Consider the following 18,839-nt stretch of genomic DNA (forward strand, 5'->3'; position numbering starts at 1 on the left):
CCCCAGGGCAATCCGAGTAACCTCCATGCTGCCAGCAAAGCCCTCGGGGCCCCCGGCCACCTGCCTGTAGTGTGCACCTCTCAGCTCCCTGCCCTTGGACCTCCCGACACACTGACTCCCAGGTGCCCCACCGAACCCCCCCGAGCCCGAGGCTTGGGCAGAAAGGGGCACTCAACGGACGAATCAGCACCGCCAAGAAACAGGGGGCTTGGGGACCAAAAGGCCCTCATCCAGAACTCCAGGATGAGCAGATCATCTTTAGAACTGGTGCTGTTACGGCCACCAGGAGGCCATCAAAAAAAGGAAAAAAAAAAAACAAAAAACAACCAGATACTGCATTTTAAATTCCTCTGAACCCTCTTAGAATAAAAATGACAAAGCCGCAGGTCCGGTTGGCTGGAGGGACGTGGTTAATGGGCTTTGGGGGAATAGTCACCGACGAAGGCAGCTGCTCCGAGCACTTCTCACCCTTTTGTTTGCTTTGCTTCACCCCCAGAACACACCGGTGGGGACACCCATCTTCATTGTGAACGCCACGGACCCCGACCTGGGTGCGGGCGGCAGTGTCCTCTACTCCTTCCAGCCCCCCTCCCTGTTCTTTGCCATCGACAGTGCCCGCGGCATCGTCACGGTGATCCGGGAGCTGGACTACGAGACTACGCAGGCCTACCAGCTCACCGTCAACGCCACGGTGAGTCCCGCGTGGATGTCTGCCTTCCCCCCCCCACCCCGGGGGGAGAGCAATGGGACATCGGCGTCCTTCCCTGCTGGTCAGGCTCAGCCATCGTGATGCTGGTGATAGTCACAGTGAGACCAAGGGCTGGGCTGGGCTGAGCACTCGGGTGGATGGTCTCCATGAATCCCCACGGCAGCCCCAGCTCATAAGTAATAAATGCCAAGTGACCCATGTTACAGACGAAGAAACTGAGGCACGGGAGCCATTCCGGTGACGGTGGTGACTCAGCAGCTTCACTCCCGTGCCCGCGCTGGTAATCCCACAGGACATCCGTGGTGTGGGGTGTCCCCTTGCTCTCTGGAACATCAGGCCGAGGTGGGAAGCCAGCTATGTCGTGACACCACCCGACATGCAGGGACCAGAGGGTCCAGGCATCCTGAGTAGGGCACGCTATGTGCTCCAAGGACCGCGCTGGGGCCTGGAAATTCCGGGTTCAGTTAGTGAGGAGAGGGAGGAGAGAGAGAATCATCGTCCCGTTATATGGCTGACGCTGTTGAGACTCACAAGCCGACGAGTAGCAGGGAGCGAGCATTCAAACCTGGCTTATCTGCCACCCGTCTGGGGCCCCCACGGCCAGGAGTGTCTGAGTTTCCAGAACATCACAGCGGCTCGGCCTCTGTCACCTGCTGTTCGGGAGGACCTGAGGGACAGGCAGGCCACACCCTAAGCGGGCTCCTACCCCTGCCTTCCTGTCTTGCCTGCTCCTGCCTCTTCTCCAGGCACAGCTGGAGCCCTCAGCAGGCCGCAGGGCAAGAGCTGGTGGCCGTTTGTCCCTTATCGCCTGACACAAGCCCTCTGGCCCCGTGTCGCTGCAGCGGGGACTGCCAGTGGTGCTGGGGGCTCCGCTTGGCTGGTCACAGAGCCCGGATCCTGGGGTAAGACACACGGACTAGGTCGAGGGTCCAATGTGAAAGGTGGGGCTCCCCCAGGCTTGGGCAAGGTGGAGAGAGGCCCCAAGAACCAGGAAACGCACTCTTTTTCTGGGGAGGCCGCTGCAGGAGACATTCACGTTCTTCCCTTTCTCCCCTGGTTCCGTGTTTGTTGCCTGGGAGGCCACGTGTGCTGCTGTTAGTAAACCTGACTTCTGGGACCGACGGGGCTTGCGAGAGCAGGGTCCGCTTTCTGCACGCACCTGCACCCTTGTGCTCTCCCTTGCCCCCGCACCCAGCTGCGGTGTCCCTCCCACCACCCGCCATTTGCCCACACCGGGGCCCAGAAATGCACAGACGCTTGCTCTCTTTCTTGCTATGAGCCTGTCTCTGTGGAGTAATTTCCATCTTCCGTAAAAATGGCTTTGGGCTGGTGGGGGAGAGACCAGAGCTGGGCGCAGGCTCAGGTCTGGGTGGCCGGGCCTGTCAAGAGGCCTGGGCTCAAGCTGAGACGGTGAATACAGTTAAATTGCTGTTAATCTCCCAGCGCTCAGGCCCTGAAGCAATAGAACGGGAGCAGCCCTTCGATATTGATGGCTCCTGCACCTGCACAGTCCCCCCTAGGACCCGTGCTGTGCCCTTGGCTGCTGGGCATTTCCCCAAGGAGAGTCTCCTGTGTGGCATCACAGGGAGCAGGGTGGGGTCCCAGCCGCCACGGGGTGGGCACCAGGTGGGGAAATGTGAGGACTTCCCCGGAGACGGCTGCTGAGAGCTGCAGGCCCCAGAGTGGCAGCTGGGAGCCCAGCGTGTCGCCTGCCCTGCCAGGGTGCCCTCTGCCATCCCCATTCCCCAGCCATGGAATCCGAGATAGGCTGCATGGGGACATCTGTGGCGGGAGCAAGGCTGTGGCCCCAGGACTGCGGGACGGAGGGGAGGGCATGTGCCAGGCCGGACAAAGCCAGCTGCCCACAGAAGACTGCTAACGGCAAATGAGGGTCACTGGCCTCCCCTGCTCCGAAAGTCAAGGGGCTTTCTGTTCCTCCCACTCTGGCCCTGTCTGCCTGGTTGTTCAGGTCCCTGGCGGAGAGCTCTTACCACGGGCAGCCCCCAAGCCTGGGCTGTGGGTTCCATTGTCTTAGAGTCTGGGAAGGTGTCTCCCTGATGGATCCTCTGCCCAGCTCCTCCTGCATCCAGACTCTCCCCCACCCTACCGCACGCACCCCTCATCCCCAAAGTCCCTCACCCTCTCCGTGACTGTCCCTGAGGACTCTTAGGACAACCTGCCCTCTCCCCCGCCAAAGACTCTACTGCTGCACCTGTGTACCTGGAGGGCAGGAACAGGCTCTAGGCTTGTTGAAATGGGGGAATGCTTTGCATCAGTCAGGTCACCCCAGACCAAGGGAGACCCCATCAGAGGACGGTCACTCTCAAATCCCAGACCAGAGAATGTACAGGCCTGAGGGTCCACGGAGGTCATTGTGTTGAGCCCCTTCGTCTCCCAGAGAAGGAAATTGAGACCCCACGAAGGAAGAGAACTTAGGCAGAGTGACCCAGCAAGTCAGGGGCTGAGATGACGTCAGGGCCCCGGATCAAAACAGGGCAGGTTTGTATTGCAAAAGGATCTGAGTTTGAGTCTGGGCTACACATGCACCATCTGCGTGACTCTGGGCAAGTTACTTAACCTCTATGAGTCTCGGTGAACATATCTGAATAATGGGCACATAGTATCTACAAAAGCAAACAAGGCGCGAGCGCAGTGCCTGGTACGAAACGTGTATTCAGCGTGTAGTTTCTGTTCCTCTTGGCTATCGTTATTCGATAGCAGTGGGCTATTTAATCAGTTTATCATGGGGGGCTGTGTATTTGGGGGTAATAGAAGATATGTTTCTGATTTCCTCTCCTGGTGAGCTTTCATAAGACTAAATTTCCAATTGACTAGGAGGGTTCAAACACGGCCTGCCTGGCCGCAGGGGGATGGCCTACACGACCTCTCAGGATTTCTTCCTGGAGTCCCCCAAATGTCACATGCCCCGGAGCTCCCCCTGCTGTTCTGTCAGAAAAGTTGCTTGACCACTAAACCCTGGGTGCAGACAGGGAGGGGGCGGGGATACACGTCTCAGACTAGCCCCCTGTCCTGTGAGAGGGCCTTTCTTCTGAGGAACGCCCATCCTGGTCCTTCCCTTGCTGCCCTGGGGTGAGAGGGGGCAGGAAGTAGGCATGACGGCAGCCAGTGGCCTCTGCCTGAATCAAGAGAAGTTGCTAAGGACAGCACTGTCTCTTTACCCCAAGCCGGTCATCCCACCCGTGAGGTGTCCAGCATGATCAGGGCTAGGCTGGGCGGGGGCGGGGGGGGCAGATCTACCCTAACCCTCCTCTGTGACACTGGATAAGCCACCTTCTGCTGGGCCTTGGGGACCCTGTTAGCGTTTTCCTGCACAGGTCAGAGATCACCGTGGGTTCTTAGAGTTCTTGAACTTCTGTGTACTAATGATCTTTGTGCAGGAGTGTGGGAACCTGTGCGTACATAGGCACACAGGTTTGTGCACATGGGTGTCGTGTGTGCAGGTGTATGTGTGTGTGTGTGTGTGTGTGTGTGTGCACACATGTCAACAATGTCACAACCTAAGGCTGTGTATTCTCTGTCCTCTAAGGATCAAGACAAGACCAGGCCTCTGTCTACCCTGGCCAACTTGGCCATCATCATCACAGATGTCCAGGACATGGACCCTATCTTCATCAACCTGCCTTACAGCACTAACATCTATGAGCATTCTCCTCCGGTAAGATGCTCCCTGGCCCTCGTGGGGCTTCCCTCTGAGCTTCCGTTGGGGCCGGGGGCCCTGTTTGGTAGGACAGGCTCTTCCTTGGCATTTCTTATTCCCTTCAATCCCTGTGCATGTCGTGATGGGTGTCTTGGCACAGTGAAAACCCAACCCCCTCTTCATACCGCACCCCGTGTCCTCACCCTCTCACTTCATCTCCAGAGGGTTCCAAGAAGCAAAACACAAAGACTTACTAGCATAAACAAACAGGAGCAGCTCAGAAAGATTTATGTGGGATACTGGGGATGCCTGTGGAACCAGCCTGGTCTGGAGAGCACATTTGGACTCAGCCAGGCTTAACCAGATTTGGGCTCAGCCATATTCATGGGTCGATCTGCCTCTCCCAGCCAACCAGTGCTGCCTAAGATGGCGGCCGTTTGCCCCTCTCTCCCCAACCCTCTCTGGCCTGGCTCTTCTCTGAGAGCACACAGCTCTGGCTGCTCCTCCTAACTGCTGTGTCTTTGGATTTCTCAAGTCCACGTTTTCAAAAGAGGCACCTGGTTGGCTGCGCTCATGGTTTTGTGCCACGTTGCACAGTCACCGATCTCCAGCCAGCCGGGAGATTGGCTGCCCTTGGGCTCTGTGTCTGCCTCTGGTTCAGTCGGTTGTGACTGGGAATCTTCGAGACCCAGACGTGCTACTGCCTGCTTGGCAGGGGCTGGGAGCGGGCAGCTTCACTCGCCCATCCCTTGCCTGGTCGCCATCCGTGGTTTTGCGCAAACTCGACTAAAACACACACTCGGCTGATAAATTAAGAAACGCTGGCTCCTCTCGGCAGGTGCAACCCTGGACATGCAGCTTGGGGAGTCTTTTCTGTGGAAAGAAAAACGTGCCCTTCCTTTTAACGGAGCTCGGTGTGCTTAGAGGAAAGACACACAACTTGGAGAGCAAAGCAGGGCACCCACATGCACACCTGCATAGGCTCACAGGATTAGGTTATCAGTGAAAGGCAGGCTTCCCTTGATCAGGGTGAAGACTGTACCTGTAAGGCCACCACAGGCCAGGGAAGCCTGACCTCCAGTTTGGAGGCTGTGGTCCATCCTGAGCATGGCATCCTCGAAGCACTGTGCTTTAGTCTCCGGGTTTGTGAGGGTAGTAGCCATGTCTTTCTTGGGGCCAGGTATGGGCTGGAGGCCCTAACAGGCAAGATCCTTTTTAGTCTCCTGCTGCAGGCATCTGGAGATATTTTGGGGGAGATATTTTCACCTTCTCTTTCTTAGTGGTCCATGGACAGCAGGACCTCTAGCTTTTGAGGCTAAAGGCTATCTCCTTCCAAAGTCTCTTTGCTACCCCCACATCTTCTCAGCCCAGGGAGTCCTTCCCTGGCCTTTCAGAGAAGATAGGCCCTTCCAACTGCCCCTGGCCCCTAGATGTCCCCTTCTTAGCACTCAGCACTCTTGGACAGCTGGCTCAGCCTCTGCTTCCCTGCTGGACTGGAAGCGTAGTTGGGCAGGGATTGGGACTGCTGTGGGCATAGCACATCAGGGGTGCTAAGGATGTGTTTGTGGAGTGAATGAATGAATGAATGAACGAATGAACGAACGAACGAACGAACAAACGATGTCCTGGTCAGACCAGCCCTCTCACCATCCTGCCATCCTCATCACCCCTTATGGCTGCTCCTATCACCAGTACAAAATCTGCCCGTCTATTGGTTCCCAGCTCACTGGCCACTTTTCTTTGATTTTTTTTTTTTCCTGGCTTTATCCTCACCAGCCCACAGACGTAACCAGCCATTTCTTTCCCTCAGCCCTCCCTGTGTTGCATAATTTACCACTGAATTGTAGTTGTCCCTATAATGTTCACCGACGTGTGAGTGGGTTATTTTGGAGCTCCTGGTAGTCAAGGTACCTGAGTCTCTGGGACCCGGTCTCAGGCTTCCAGTGGGTCTCCCAGGGCATCGTGCCCAGGGCTGAGTGCAGAGAAGATGCTCAAAGCCAACTTGTTGGTTGAAGTGAGGATGTGATGGCGACCAGGCAGCCAGGGAAACTGGGAGCAGGTCCCCGCACCCATCTTGGCCAAATCACACACACTCTGGATGGCTTCCTCGCTGGGAAACAGACTGGGAATGTCTACAGTAGTGTCTCCATCCCCCGAGGGCGTCAAGGATTAGAGGTTGCATGCTTGTGTAGAGTACCCAGGGAGGCATTTGGTCACAGTGGTTATGAGTAGGTTGTCCCTTTGGCGCCGTGAGGCCACTAAAGCCAATGTCCCAGGAGCTCCCAGGGAGCAGGTGTGAGCCCCACCACTTAGGTCACGACTGGGCTCAGGGGAGCCAGACGAGGAAGTAAGGGGGAGGTTTCGGACTTTCCCGGGCACCCACAGAATCTTCTCGTGGGCACACAGCTCGGCCTCTCCACCCTGTCCCCACACTTAAAAGGAGCACTGTCACTTGTGTGTCCCTAGCACAGCCTTTTCTGCTGCAGGCCGATTCCCATATACTCCAAGCGTGATTTTCCCAGGCTTCTAATCGGTTTCCATGCCTTGATCCGGGCCCTGCGTGTCCCTTTACAGTGTGGAATCCTGACTTAACTGAGTACTTCCCAGGCCGGCCAGGGCCAAGGAGCACTGTGGCAGGCCCAGCCTCCTCGACCCGAGGACCCAGGCATTCCCACTCCCAGCCTTGCCTCTGCTGGCCTCGGGGCCTCCATTCGGACCCCGGCCCACTCTGCCTCACTCTTCCTCTTTATCTGCGGCTCCCAGCATGTATGCCTCTCTCTATCAGTGTATCGGGCCAGCATGCCTCATCTAAAGTGTATATATTACCTAATAAAATCCTTCTTATTTGGGATTATTGCATCAAATTTTAATTTCCTCACTCGAGCAGCGGCATGTCGACCTGCCCGTCAGTGAAGGACCGATAGAAGGTGAAAAGAGCGGATAAACTGCACAAATTACTGCCAGCTGATGCCTATCAGCCCTTTGACTGGAATTGACTGGAATTAAGGACTGAGAAATAGGATTTTCTGCCTCAGAATCTGCTGTGGCAGCTCTTGTCGGAAGTCCCCTGCAGCCCCCACGGGCCCCCTCCCCCCACGGGCGCCTCCCACCTCCTGAAGCAAACTGTGTCCACCTTTCAAGTCCTTAATCTTGTCATGGAACCGGGAAAGCAGTCCCAGGGGAGAGAGGTGGGCTGGGACCCCCGAGGCCCGGCAGAGCCTGATGGGTTATAGCTCCAGCTCCTGTCCTGGCCGGCTGCTTTGGAAAAGGCAGGCCACCCAGAAGGGAGACACAAGTTCCTTCCAGAGAAGTCTGAGCTCCTCTCAGCTCCGCCCCCGACTTCCCCCTGCCAGTACCCAGACCTCGGAGGCAGGGGCTATTTCGCACACCTCCCCCACCCCTGGCTTTGGCACACCTACTGGGCACAGAGCCCCGGGCCTGTCACCTCTGCCAGCCGTGGAGTCCCCCAGACCCACCTCAACCCAAGCCCTCCATTCCCCAGTCATCCGCACCCCACACTTTGGGACTTGAGACCAATTCTAGAACCCTCTGAGCCTCTGTTTCCTCACATATTCCCCCGCACTGGGGCTTGTGAGGAAAACGTGAGAGTACCTGTGTTGGGTGCCCAGCGCGGTGCTTGGCACAGAGTAGGTGTTTAACCAGTGCTAGCTCTCCCTGGGCTGTTAGCTGCTCTCTCTATAGGACACCCAGAAAACACCTTACCCGTAGAATGCGTGGTAGGATTCTGGAGTGCTAGGGAGTCTGAACGTGCCGAAGTCCTTTGGAACATCACATGCATGCGCTCCCTACGGAGAGGCAACTCAGCTTGCATCAGATCTCACGGTGGTCCCCGTGAACAGTGACCGTCACGTCTATAGCATTGCTGTGCGTCCTGGGTACAGTTCCAAGTGCTTTGCAAATATCAGTTGCTCAGGGGTGGAGGCTGTCATGATACCCATTTTATAGATGGGGAAAACAAGGCAGCGAGAGATCAAGTAATTCACTCGAAGCGTTCGCAGCCCAGACAGCCTGGCACCAGTCAAACCCCGAACCCCGTCACCATACCGCTCTATCCGCCACCAGGAGCCGGGACCCTGGGGGCCTGTGCCCCCTTAACCTCTCAGGGGAGCCTCCTTTCCCAGGAGGCCTCCTGCTTACAACATGGGTTCCTGTGACAGGAGGAGCCTCGTGGCAGGGTGGACCCTTCCCTGACCCTCCTGGGCCTTCCCACCTACTCTCCCAGCCAACCCCGCCCCTAGCTGGAGGGCCAGCCAGTTAGGGGCCTGGCTCTGGGCCGGGCAGGGGCCATGCTTCCCCATCCCCTCGTCTTTGGAAATAAGTTTCAGTATATTGAAAATATAATTACTGAGACTCCGAAACAAGAGCCGTGGGATCCCAAGAGCCCCCATTCCTCCCCGTTAATTCCTTCTCATAACATTTCCAGTCTTTGTGGCTGCACTTGTATTAAAAGCTCAGGGTTTTATTAAAAATGGATTTATTTACCCAAAAAGAGATGAAACCCCAAACTTTGTCAGGAGCCTGTTGGATCTCACTTCCCAGAAGCTCAGGTGTGGCTCTTCCTGGGGAGAGCCGGCCTCCTCGTCATCTTGTCCTGGATTGCCTGCCGGCCCCTCGGAGCCCCACCGGCAGCCCAGGGTGGGAGTGCCCGTGGGGAAGGTGCTCCCAGGACTCTTTGGCCACCAGGTCCCTTATTTGCACGGGCCACCACCGGCCCCGTTTCAGTCCTCCGGGGGTCACTAGGCCCAGCTCAGCCCAGCCACTCCCGGATTGTATGCCCGGAGACCTGCGGTCGCCCCTTGAGGTTTCTTTAGTGACCTTCTTGAAAGGTGTTCTGGTAGCCTCGGGGCCCAGTTAACCTGGCAGGCTAGTCTGTGCCCTCAGCAGGCCAGGGGCTGCCTGGGACCTGGGAACCCTCATACTGGAACACGTTTGGGGCCCAGGCCACATGGGGCTCTAGAAAAGAGGGGGTTGTTCCCGTGTCCAGAAAGCCCGTCCTGGCACCCAAGACTCACACCGTTGGGACCTCCCCCTGGGGACAAATCCAGGCCCCCCCATGTGAGGAGTGGCCCCCAGAAAGGCAGACACCCCCAAAAGTGCCCTGTGTGGGGTGATACTGGGGGGAGCAGTTAGCATAGACTCTGCAAATCTGATGAATGCCTCCTGAATGACCCCCCCCCCACACACACACACACAGATGCCTGGGTTTGGGACCATTAACTGATGTTACAGGAGAAGAGTCTGTCATCAGACCAGAAAGCCCAAGAGAGCAAAGGCTAACAGGGTTGTTGTTGTTGTTGTTGTTGTTGTTGTTTTAACCACTTTACTAACTTCTAGGAGCCTTTACTACGCTAAGCCCAAGGGAAGGATGGGACATGTAAGTGGTCCCGAATGTGACATGAGCTAATGCTTGTGAAGTGCTTAGGTTGGTGCCTGCCACATCACAGGGACTTTCATAAATGACAGCGTCATTATCACAGAAGCTGGTAGACAGGCAGTGTTGCCTGGAGGGCAAGAGCATTTTGGAGGCAAAGTATCTGACTTTGAACCCTGGTTTCACCATTCATTCGTTGCAACGGGACCACGGCCAGGCCCCGTAACTCGAGTTCCTCAGTTTCCTCATCCGGAAAATGGGGCTTCTGGGGTACGTGTGAGGGGGAAACGAGTTCCTAGCAGGCATTTGCCGCAGCAGAGTGAGTGCTTGAGAAAGAACAGCACCTGCCTTAGTGGGAACTTCCTGGGCTCTGACCCCCTTTGGGTCCTCAGAACCCACCTGGGGAGATGCTCATTTAATGATGTCTTTCTCTGACTTGGTAACAGTCTATTTCCCCCCAGGGGATGTCGTCAGAGCTCTGGGATCCCTTATCCCGGGGGGGGGGGGGGGCCAAGGAGGGAGCCACATCTGCTTTCTGCACGGCCTTGGCCTCGGGGCAATGGCCGTGTTTCTCCTGGAACATTCTTGCCTTCCCTCAGCCCACCCTAGAGGTGTTCGAGATTGCTGCATACCTGGGCCCAGGAGAGGATGGAGGGAGAGCTGTGCAGGGGCAGCACTGCCCCGAGTGGGTGAGGTGGTGAATGCCCCTTCTGTGTCTGGAGGGGAGGTGTCTCGCTCCCGGGCCCCCCTCCCCCTCAGAGGGCCTCCGTGTCAGAGAACAAGACTCTCTCCACAGGAGAAGGTGTTCAGGAGCACGTGGCCTACAGACTTCACCCTCTAGCTGACGAGCAGCAAATGAGTGAGAGGCAGCATATCAAGGCCACAAGAGTTCATCATTAGACATGTAAATGCCAGGGTTGACATTTCCCTAGGGGATGGGGACAGGGCTGTCCTGCTCATTATTTATTTTTTTTTCTTTTTAACGTTTATTCATTTTTGAGAGACAGAGAGGGACAGAACGTGAGCAGAGGAGGGGCAGAGAGAGAGTGAGACACAGAATCCGAAGCAGGCTCCCGGCTCTGAGCTGTCAGCACAACGCGGGGCTCGACGTGGGGCTCGAACCCACAAACCGCGAGATCATGACCTGAGCCGAAGTCGGACGCTTAACTGACTGAGCCACCCAGGCGCCCCTGTCCTCCTCATTATTAACCAGGGAGAACTGTAGCCCAGGCGAGAATCTCAGGCTGGCATGGTGGACAGGCTTGGCTGGCCAGACAATGGTGTGCTAGGGCCTGGAGGCTAAGGTGAAGGTTGCCGTGGGCAAGGGACGACCCAGCAAGTGGTGGTGGTGGTGAAATGAGAATCGTCTTGTATACGTTCATTCATTCAATCAGCCAACCGACCCATCAACTGACATGTGAATGTGCCCATTATATGACAGGATCTCTTCCTGGAGAGTCTTATGGCTCCAGGCCTCTGCCTGTGCTGCCTAGTTTGCCTTCCGGATCATTTTCTCTCCCTGGAAAACTACTCATTTCTCATGACCCGTCAAAATGTTGCTGCCCGTATAACCCTTTGCCAGCACCTCCAGGTGGACTTCTGCACTTTGGGGTACATTTCTGCATCTAAGCACCCTAATGTGTGTATAGCAGTGCCTGTGAATCTGTCTGCGACCCCTCCCCATAGACTGTGTACTCCCTAAAAGCGGGGACCCCCGAGTCCTCATCCTGGTGGTCCCAGAACCTGGCTCCTTCTCCCCCATTGCTGCAGGGAGGATGAACAGGGTGTGCGACAGAGCCATTTGAGGCAGGAACCGCTGGTGGTACTGCTGGACAGGGCGTGGTTCATAGGGCCTTGGTGGCCTCCCGGGTCATCCCTAGAGATACTCACTTTCAGGATTTATGATGCTTTCGTTAGTAGAGTAATTGATCCATGTTCTCCTTTACTGAAGTCCTAGTGAAAGCAAGGTCCCAGGGTTATTGCTGTTACCCGTACTAAGGTGGGACAACTGACACCAGAAAGGTGCAGCAACCCTCCTGACGTCCCACAGCAATTTGATGGGTGGTTGAGAAAGAGATGAGATCTCTTGTCCCCCAGCTGGATGCTCTTCTTTCCTGGGTGGTCACACCAGATGGAGGGAGATGGGGAGGCGGAGAGAGAATGATAGCATCAGCAAGATTGGGCCTCCCCATGGGACTCTGAGGTGTTTGCCAAGGCCTCAGTGTTATGTCCCCAGGGTGATGGGGACAGCCGAGACCTGAGCACTCAGCAGCTACTTCCTAGGCTGGCCTTGCAGCAGGGAGGCCGCCCAGGGGCTGGACAACCAAACTCAGGTCCCTCCTCTCTCCTGCCCAGGGCACAACCGTGCGAGTTATCACTGCCATTGACCAGGATAAAGGACGTCCCCGGGGGATTGGCTACACCATCGTCTCAGGTAAGGCCTTGGGAAGGGAACTGAGTGGATGAAGGAGGGAGGAGCCAGGAAGGAGGAGAGGTGCTTGGGACTGAGGCTAAGGTGTTGGGGGCTGCTGGGGTGGTGTCGGGTGACAGGAGTGTGTGCCACTGTCCAAGGTCCGAGGCATGTGAGCACTTTGGGGCTCCGAGCCCGGGTCATTGGGGACTCCCATCTAACCTCCTTCAGTGCTCTGTTTTTCTTTGTTTTCTTTTCTGACTTGATGAAAGGGTGGCATTTGTACATCATTTTAGAATGAATAGAGCTACACCTCAGCTGATTTCATGCTCCCGTCACATTTCTGACCATTGGGAGTTCATGTCTGGTCGCAAGGGAGGCACAGAGCCCCTCCTCTCCCACCCGCTCTCTCGGTTGAGCGGAATGGTGACTGGCTACAAAGAAGGTTCTGGGTGATGGCGTCCCTGACCTCATATCCCCACCCAAAGACAGATCATGTAGCAGCTCCATTTGGCTGTCCCAGGACTGGGTGGCTTTGGAGAGAGGGAGCCGGTGACAGGCCCATGAGAGGCTGCTCACTCACGCACACTCTCCGGCTCTGTCCCTGTGTACCCTGCCCACCACACATGTGGCCTCCTTCCCTGCCCACTGGTCCGTGAAGGGTCAGCCTAGTGCATGTGGGCAGGCCAGACTGATGGCCAGGAGGATGGCAGGCCACCAGGCCAGTGTCTACCCCGGCGCCTCTCCTGACCACACCTCCACAACAGAGAGCAACATTTTGGGGACATATTTTCCCTAAAACTCAAAAGACACCAAGGTGTAATGATGACGAACGTAGAGGATGGAGTCTCGTGAGTGTATTGCCTTGGGATGGTCTCCATACCTCAGTTTCTCAAACATAAAATGGGAGCAGTAGGAGTACCTACCTTGGATGGTTAAGGGTCAGAAGACTTAGTATATGTAAAGAACCCAGTTAATGGATCTAAGGTCCTTTGTAAGTGTCAGTTGCTGTTATTATTTTTATTGCTAGCAGCCAATAATAACCTTGCAAAGTTGGGGATTAGCTGGTGGGAAGAAGCACCCCCCATCCTCAGGAACGCAGGAAATCAGGAGCATTGTGGGTTCCCTGTGATCTGCAGCTGCTGGCGTGACTACCATTGTGTCTTCCAGCCCAGGACCCAAAGCAAATTCCACCCCAGCTCATGTGGTCAGCAGCAGCATAGATTCGGGCCTCTCTTCCCCCACCCCACTTCCTCCCCATTCTGGTGCCCCACACAAGACTCAGCAGAGTAAACACCAACATGGACTTGTGGAAGGAAGGAAGGGAGGGAGGGAGGGAGGGAGGGAGGGAGGAAGGAAGGAAGGAAGGAAGGAAGGAAGGAAGGAAGGTAGGTGACTCCAGGGTAGTGGGTTTTCAAATTCCAGAATGCCCAAGGATCACCTGGGGCTCCTACCAAAAATAGAGTCCTTGGCACCCATGGAGAGTTTCATGCTGTGGAACTAGGGTGGGGCCCAGGAATGGTCCTTTCTCACAGTGCCCCAGGTGCAGATGGTCCTAAGGCCAGGGTGTGGGAAAGCTAGTCCTAGGAAGGAAACCGTTCTGCAGGAAGGCAGAGTCCCCCCCCCCCCAGAATTTGGGGGCCCTCTCCCACTGAGCAGAGGAGGGAGGCCCATGCTGGTGTTGGTCTCCTTTATGAGTTTTTCGATTTGGGAAGCAAATCAAGTGCCTCCCAGGGGCAAGGGGCTTGTGCTGGAGAGCTGCAGAAACACCGGTGAGCCCCAAGGATGATAGTTGAGGGGTCAAGATAAGGTAACAGCATGAAGGGGACACCAGGCTGGGTGGGGGATTGTCTCCTCATCTCATTGCCTGTGTGCTGGTTCCAGACATACCCCCGCCTGGATGAGGTGGGGAGCAAGGAGCCAGGAGCTAGCCTGCAGTCACGGCCAGACGGGAAATTCCTGCAGTGACACTGAAAGGCCATCCTCCAGGGTGTTGGTCCATTCCAGGTTCATGCTGGGTGCTAGGCCACCAGCCTCAGACCCTGAGGCCCTCTCCAGCCTTCAAAGATGGCCCCAGCCAGCTCTCCCTCCTCACCCCATCCCCTGGGAGCAGGAGGCTGGAGGGCAGAGCTGCTGAGCCTTGGGTGTCTGAGCTGGGCTCTGGAATCTGAAGTCTGGGGCCAATTGCCTGTGGCAGCATCCTACGAGATTTCCAGGGGCATGCTCTCCTGGGCCAGGTCCCCAAGTATGAACCGCAGGATGAGAAAGGAAACCCGGAATGTGAAACTACAGGTAGGCGATGTGTGTAAAGTTGGGGGCAGGAGGCAGAAACTTCTGGAAGGCCTGGAGCACTTAGCGTAGCTTTATAGGATTCCCACTGCCAGCAAAGATGTGCTTTGAGGGCTTTTTTAGAAAGGTTGACAAATGGGTTTCCTCTCACATGCCAACTGTGATTGATTGGTAATGGCTGCCTGAAGAGGACCCGTGAAGCCAAGCAGGCTCAGTGCGGTACTCAATTGGTAGAGCCTGTTACTGATGTGGAAAGAGAGAGGGCAGCACGTGCAGCAAATAGTTGCCATCCTTGCCAAGATAGCACTTGGACTTCGCTTATAGGGTAGCCTTGATGGTCCTTTAACTCCTTCATGGGTGTTTGTCGCCACAAAACCCGCAGCCCCACCCAAATCCTTTTCAGGCAGCTGGAGGAAAACGTTTCCCTTTTCCTTCCCTCCCGATCCTGCTGCCCACCTGCCTATTCCTGCCCGCCCTTCTCTGGCCCTGGGATGGCATGGTCCTCCTGCAACCTGGCCTCACTGTGAGCCTAAAGCAGGCAGACCAGCAGAAGGGCGAAGTCCCCCAGGGGAACAGGAGACTGAAAGCTAGGATGTGGCCTCAACTCTACTTCATTTGACCACCATAGATACTGCTGCAAAGCACATTGTCTCCCAAGGATCTGGCCTCACACACATGCCTTTCCAGTGATGTTAAGTCTCGGCCCTTCCCTGGGAGGCTCAGCCAGTGTCTGTTTGGCTTGAAGCAGGAAGAAGGAATGCCCCCCAAGGGCATCTTCACATGGACTGCCCCAATTTGGCCCTGAGTACCCTGTGGGAGCCTGCTTCAGCCCTCAATACTAGGGAGCCATTTTCATTTGAGAGGAAAAACAAGGGTCTTGGTGGCTCCTAGAGCCAGGTGTGAGTCCTGACAGCCACGGAGGGTGACCCAGTCTCTGGGCACCTCCAGAGCCTGGGAAGGGGGTGGCTCTGTCTGTATGTGGGTGGACACAAGTCTGAGTCCATGAGTGATCCATGGCGTGCGGTTAACCTGCTGGGCTCCTTGAGGCCCCCATCCCCTCTGGGCTGTTTATCAGCCCTGCAGCTGGGGGGATTTATGTCTGCACACCAGCGCTTTCGCCATTACTAATGACCCCTTTGTTTTGCCAAGAACAAAGAGGCCTTCAGAGGTAAGTTATGGCTCCATTGCCATCAATTTGTTCTCAGCCTCTTGTGGCCAAACTGAGACTGAAGAATGACAAGGTTCTTTTCCACAGAGGACCTGGCACAGGCCCCATCTGCTTCCTCAGCCTGTGCCTGGCCTGCCACTCACCAAGGGCATCACTTCCTTCAGGACCCGAGCAAAATGGGGCTCCCATCCCCAAAGGCCAGCCCAGCCCGGGGTCTCAACAGACACCTTCCTTTGCCAGATGGAGACAGTCCTGCTTCAAGGGGCAGCTGTGGCCCTCCCCATACAGAGCACTGGACTTGCAGTCCAGAGTTGTGGGTTCAAGGCCCAGCTCTGCCACCTGCAGCAGTGTGTCAGAGAAAGGCGTTTGACCCCTCTTAACCCCATAATCTTTAACCATGGTACAGGGTTAATAATCCCTATGGCAGATAAAATGGTGCCAGAGAGACTCTAAAGGGCCATAAAGTATTAAGCATTATTAATTATCAAGGAAAGATCAGGCCCAGGGGTCCTAGGAACTTCTATTCACTCATTTCTTCCTTCATCCATTTAAGTAGGGAAGCGGTTGAGAGGGCAGGTTCTGTGGCTGCTGTCCAGGGTGCTGACCGCTATCTGTGCTGGCCAGTACGGTTGCCCTGTGGCTACTGAGCTCTTGATATGTGGCTAGTCTGTAAAATAACCCAGGGGATTTTGAAGACTTATTATGCAAAACAGGTTATAAAGCATCTCATTAATAATGTCTTATATTGATGACATGTCGAAGTCATATTATTTTAGATAGACTGAGTGAAATACATATTATTAAAATTAATTTCATCTATTTTTTTTAATGTTGAATGTTTTTAATGTTTAATGGCTACTAGAGAATTTAAAATACCACATGTGGCTCACATCCTATTTGTGTGGGTAGCTCTATTCCAGAGTCAGACCGCCTTGCTCGCCTGCTACCACTGACTAACTGTGTAACCTGCGTCAGTTTTTCAGTCTGTGAAATGGAAAGTACGAGTAGCCTGAGCCTCATAGGGAAGCTATGCACATACAGAGAGCAAAGACACATAAGTATGTAGAAGAGTGTCTGATTTTATAGTAAGTGCTCAACAAATGTGCGCTCTTGGCATCCACCCGCATTGGATCAAGGGTCTTCTCTGAGCCAAGAGCTGTGCTAATGTCCTGAGAATGTGTGGGACTGGAGGCACTATCTCAGCTTCTGGAACCTGTAGGGTAGGTGGGGAAGCAGACTGAGATACGTGAGCTGCATCGGTAGCTATTGACATGGAGTGATGGCTCCCTGAAAGGTCCATTAGACTGTTCTCTCTACTTCTCTGTATGTTTGAAAATATCTGTAATAGGAAGTGAGGAAGAATCCATGGGAGGGGCCACCTCCCCCAGCCATCACTGGGGTGAGGACACTCACCGAGAAGAGATCATCTAAGCCGCCCCCCAACTGATGAGCAGGAACTACCCGGGAACTGTGGATTTAGGGTGTTACAGGCAGAGAGCACAGTGTTTACCAGGATCCCAGAGCAGCAGAGAGTGCGGTACATTTGTGGAACTGCAGTAATCCAGCACGGCTGAGCGCAGCCTGCAAGGGAGACCTTGGGGAGGGGAGGCCACAGAGGGAGGCAGGGCCCAGCCATGCAGGGTATGGAATGCCCAGCTCAGGAGAATGCCAGGCCTTGCTCCTGAGGGTGGTAGCAAGCCAGTTCTAGGGGTGGGTGGGTGGCGGGGCAGGGGGTGGTGGGAGATGTTGTTGAGGTGTGTTGTGTGAAGCTCCAGTGGTCAGACTGGAGCCAGTGGGCTGGAGGAGGGCAGGCAGAACAAGCAGGCCCAAGAGGAGGCTGCCGTGGTGTCCCCCAACTGGCTGTCACATTGGGAAGCCGAGATAGCAGAGCCAAAGGAGGATGAGGAGGCCGAGGTGACAGGAGGTGACTGATGGGGCAGGTGGCACAGGACCAGCCCACCGCCTGAGATACCTCTCGAGCCCCCTTGAGCAGGGAAATTGCTTACTTTAACATCTGACTATTGTTTGTTCCAGAGAGGAACCCTGTCTTCCTGTCTTCCACTTCAGAGTGGGTGACTGAAACTCTCAAAGGACCAGTTTCCCCAGCTTTTAATGGGGCCAGTCATATCTTTCTCAAAGAGTTGTGAAAATAAGCATAAGTGAGGCCACTGTCTAAAATGGGCAGCGTTTGGTGAGTGTCACATAGGTCAGTTGCATGGTAGGCCCTCAAAAGAGGCCAACCATTTATTTCCCTCCTCCCTCAGGGAAGCAGGATGTGGCAGAGGCACGCAGGTGTCATGCTGCCCGACGCCCGCATTCCTAGCCAAGGCCACTCTCACATGCTAGCAAGCTGGGCTCCCCCAGTGGCCAGGAGCCCAGGTTGAAGGCTTCCATCAGTCATCCCCAAGGGCACTGAGGATTCTGTCCTGCCGTCACCTTTCTGCAAATACCCAGAGTTTTTGTGGTTTCTCCATCCCCTGATGTAGGGAGCCCATCTACAAGAGGCTGTAGAGCAGCGGTTCTCAAAGTGAAGTGGGGGCCGTGGACCAGCAGCAGCAGCCCCTGAACTCTTGTTGGTCATGGGAGCTCTCAGGCCCCACCCTGGAACTACTGAATCAGATGCCCAGGGCAGGGGGCTTAAGGAGCCCTCCAGGTGGTTCTGACGCCATCTGAATCCTTATTGGAAGCGTTTTCATTTTCCACACGTGCTAGACTGATGGGTTCTGTCATTTAATTCTCTCCTTCCTGTAACTGATGCTGAACGGACTCCTTTCCAGTGCCTGGGGTGTGAGGGTGTGGTGAACAAACCCTGGACAGCGCTTTCTACCATGTCCTGCCTTACAGCCTCTATCTCAGCCCAGCCACACCTTCCAGGCTACAGAAGCCCCACCTCCCTCATCGTCCTTGCCTTGCAGGCCACGTCCCTTTTCCCATCACAGCCCTGCCTGCCTGGGCCTTCTGCAGCTCTGGAGTGTTCCCCAGGGTGAGGGGCAGGGAGAGCCATTTATTGGGTGCCTGCCATGTGCCAGGCACTGGCTGGACACATTTATCTCTCACAGCAGTCTGTGAGGGAGACGTTATTACTCCATTCTACACACAAGTAAAGTGAGGATCTGCGAGTACATAGACTGGCCAAGGGTCACAGCTACTAAGTGGAAGAACGTGAATTTTTTTTAATATTTAAAAAAAGTTTTTTAAATCTTTATTTTTGAG

General features: G+C 55.3%; 1 protein-coding gene across 1 annotated transcript in view; it reads left to right on the forward strand.

Moving 5' to 3' along the window:
• The window catches only part of CDH23 (cadherin related 23), a 413,989-nt gene that overhangs the window by 179,307 nt on the left and 215,843 nt on the right, over positions 1-18,839 (forward strand). The window contains 3 exon segments of the mRNA XM_053888562.1: positions 497-691; positions 4,257-4,385; positions 12,115-12,193. Of these exon segments, the coding sequence (XP_053744537.1) occupies positions 497-691; positions 4,257-4,385; positions 12,115-12,193 (403 nt within the window).

Source organism: Panthera pardus, unplaced genomic scaffold (assembly GCF_024362965.1).
Source record: "Panthera pardus isolate Hobbes unplaced genomic scaffold, ASM2436296v1 HiC_scaffold_22, whole genome shotgun sequence".
NCBI lineage: Eukaryota > Metazoa > Chordata > Mammalia > Carnivora > Felidae > Panthera > Panthera pardus.